General features: G+C 42.9%; 1 protein-coding gene across 1 annotated transcript; it reads left to right on the plus strand.

Annotated features, from left to right (window-relative positions):
- Nucleotides 1–268: 268 nt before the first annotated feature.
- On the plus strand, nucleotides 269–1,492 carry LOC120645838. Its single transcript, XM_039922570.1, has one exon. It carries the CDS (start codon nucleotides 269–271, stop codon nucleotides 1,490–1,492), a length of 1,224 nt encoding a protein of 407 aa, XP_039778504.1.
- Nucleotides 1,493–3,745: the final 2,253 nt, after the last annotated feature.

A 3,745-nucleotide genomic window follows, 5' to 3' on the forward strand; every position in this document is an offset into this window, starting at 1 on the left:
AATTCGGAAAATAGGATAGATCATGAGAAGTGAAAAATTTCCGAAATGGAAAGGAGGGGAAAAGTCAGTCCGTCAAATTTTCATGGTTTGGCTTGCTGGTGCGTGATCACTAATCAGTAGGATCTTTTTTTTTTGATCATTGCTGCCCGCCAATCATGTCGTCACTTGGAAAGAATTCAGGACCGCTTCCAGGACGCATCATATTCCCGAGGGACTCCTGGAGCGGAAGCTAAATGAATTCTTAGCACTTACTCAAGGAAATCGCACTATGCTTCAATACGCACATGTCTTCAATCACCTGTGCCAGTATGCCGGTTATCATGCAGACAGCGATGCCAAGAAGCAGGATCGTTTCTGCCATGGTCTTAACACCAAGCTCAAGGAGCGTCTCAACCTTGTCCACACCGACAGTTTTAATGAGCTGGTGAATAAGGCCATTACTCAGGACGATTGCATTACAGGGCATCGTGCTGAGAAGAAGAGGAAGGCACCGACTGGACCCTCTGGTGTGCAGCCACCAAGGTATCGTTTGGTGCAGAATACAGTACCCAGGGTCCCACAGAGAAATCCTCCATCAGGCAGATGGGTTTTCAGGCCACCTCAGCAACAAGGAGCGGTTAGACCTCCTATGCCTCAACAGCAACAGTCTGGGCCAAGGCCAAATGTTCAACAACCAAACCGTGCAAATAGCGACAACCATTGTTATACCTGCGGAAGTCCTACGCACTTCGCCAGGAATTGCCCCCGAAACCAGAAGCCTGCCCAAGGTCAGAATTCTAATCAGAACAACCAGGGCAAGGGTAAGAAACAAGTCATGCAAGTCAGGCAAGGAAAGATCAACTTTACTACTCTTGCTGAACTTCCAGAGGGCGCACCAATTATGACGGGTATATTCTCTATCCATCATAAGCCTACCGTTATACTGTTTGATTCTGGTGCAACCCCTAGAATCATTAGTGCTAAATGTGGGGCAAGACTAGGATTGGATTCTAGTCATACAAAGGCACCATACATGATTACCACATCTGGTGGTAAAATAGCTTCCAATCAAATCCTTAGACGTGTGCCAATTCAGTTGGGTAGCAAGTTGATCAAAACCGACTTGATTTCTTTAAGTCTAGAAGGTATGGATGTTATCCTGGGTATGGACTGGATGACCAAACATAGAGTAATGTTAGATATCTCTTCCCGAGCTATTGAGATTGATTCACCATACCAAGGAGCCACTACCCTTTATCTTCCATCACAAGAGTACATCACTCCTTGTACCTTTGCCATGAAAGATATAAAACTAGAAGACATTCCGGTAGTGTGCGAGTATGCAGATGTCTTTCCGAATGACTTGCCCGGATTGCCTCCTGATAGAGATATTGAGTTTGTGATTGAGTTACAACTAGGCACAACTCCTATCTCTAAAAGACCCTACCGAATGCCACCAAATGAGTTAGTAGAATTGAAGATCCAGCTTCAAGACCTTCTGGACAAAGGTTAGATTCGTCCAAGTGCTTCACCTTGGGGTCGCCCAGCCCTATTCATGAAGAAAAATAATAACAACTTGAGGCTATGTGTGGATTATAGACCCCTCAATACAGTGACAATCAAGAACAAGTATCCTCTTCCCCGCATTGACATCTTGTTTGATCAGTTAGCCAGAGCTAGAGTTTTCTCTAAAATTGATCTCCGTTCCGGTTACCATCAAATCAAAATCAGGCCATGTGATATTCCGAAGACGGCCTTCTCTACCAGATATGGACTCTATGAGTATCTGGTAATGAATTTTGGTCTTACAAATGCAACGGCTTATTTCATGTATCTTATGAATTTGGTGTTTATGCCAGAACTAGACAAGTTTGTTATTGTTTTCATTGACGACATTCTAATCTATTCTAAGAATGAAGAGGATCATGCTTACCACTTGCGAGTTGTTCTTCAAAGATTATGGGATCATCGCCTATATGCTAAATTCTCAAATTGTGAATTCTGGTTGGATAGTGTGAAATATCTGTTGATCCAAGCAAGGTTCAGAAAGTGATGGATTGGAAGCCTCCCACATCCGTCCATCATATCAGAAGTTTTCTTGGCTTAGCCGGATATTATCGCCGCTTCATTCCAGACTTCTCCAGAATGGCTAAACCTGTGACGAAATTGTTAAAGAACGGAGTTAAGTTTGTCTGGAACGAAAAGTGTGAAGAAGCATTCCATACTCTTCGAGCGCAACTAACCACTGCCCTAGTGTTAGCTCAACCAGATAATACCAAACCATTTGATGTCTATTGTGATGCTTCTGGCACCGGACATGGATGCGTACTTATGCAAGACAACCAGGTAATTGCTTATGCATCGCGAGCACTTCGGACTCCCGAGAAGAACTATCCTACTCATGATCTTGAGTTAGCTGCAGTTATCCATGCTCTCAAGATATGGAGGCATCATCTTATGGGAACCCATTACAATATCTACACTGATCATAAGAGTCTCAAATATATCTTCACACAAGCTGATCTGAACATGAGGCAAAGACGATGGCTAGAGCTCATCAAGGACTATGATCTTGAAGTACATTATCACCCCGGCAAAGCAAATGTGGTTGCGGATGCACTCAGCCGTAAGTCACATTGCCATCGCTTAGAGGCAGAATTATTCAACGAGACTCTATAAAATGAAATGAGAAAATTGAACCTAGAGATGGTTCCGCAAGGGAGTTTGAATCACATAGCAATTGAGCCTACGCTTCAAGATAGTGTCATCTTGGCACAACTACATGATGAAGGTATCAAAATTATCAAGCAAAAGCTAGCTCAAGGCGAAGAAAAGTACAAGTGTTTTCATCTGGACCACAAGGGAGTTTTATGGTTCAACAATCGCATTGTTGTTCCTAAAAACCATCAACTCCAAAGGCAAATTCTTGATGAAGCACACCTCTCAAAGTTCTCCATTCATCCCGGTAGCACAAAGATGTACCAGGATCTTAGACAGAATTACTGGTGGACCAGAATGAAAAGGGAGATAGCTAAGTATGTTAGACAGAATTACTGGTGGACCAGAATGAAAAGGGAGATAGCTAAGTATGTTTCCGAGTGTGATGTTTGTCAGAGGATTAAAGCCAGTCATCTCAAGGTAGCAGGCACACTTCAACCCCTATCAATTCCATTGTGGAAATGGGAAGACATTAGTATGGACTTCATCATTGGCTTACCCAACACATCTCAGAAGAACGACTCAATATGGGTGATCATTGATAGATTAACCAAGACTGCTCACTTCCTCCCAGTGCATACTACTTACTCCGCTAAAAAGTATGCAGAAATCTATCTTGATCAAGTAATTCGTCTCCATGGTGTACCCAAGACGATCATATCTGATCGCGGAGCACAATTTATTGCACGTTTCTGGGAGAAGCTACATGCTTCTCTTGGAACTAAGCTGATTCGTAGCTCTGCTTATCATCCTCAAACTAATGGACAAACCGAAAGAGTAAACCAAATACTTGAGGATATGCTCAGAGCATGTGTCATCCAGTATGACAAAAATTGGGATAAATGTTTAGCCCAAGTAGAATTCTCATATAACAACAGCTATCAGTCCAGCTTGAATTTGGCACCGTTTGAAGCCTTGTATGGCTAAAGATGTCAGACTCCTTTAAGTTGGTCACAGACCGGAGAACGCAAAATTTTTGGACCCGGCTTAGTAACTGAGGTGGAGAACAAAGTAAAAGTTATCCAGGCAAATCTTAAGACAGCTCAAT

Source organism: Panicum virgatum, chromosome 8K (assembly GCF_016808335.1).
Source record: "Panicum virgatum strain AP13 chromosome 8K, P.virgatum_v5, whole genome shotgun sequence".
NCBI classification, from domain to species: Eukaryota; Viridiplantae; Streptophyta; class Magnoliopsida; order Poales; family Poaceae; genus Panicum; species Panicum virgatum.

Coding starts and splice junctions, on each gene's coding strand:
- LOC120645838 (XM_039922570.1), top strand. CDS start 269: ATGCTTCAATACGCACATGTCTTCAATCACCTGTGCCAGTATGCCGGT.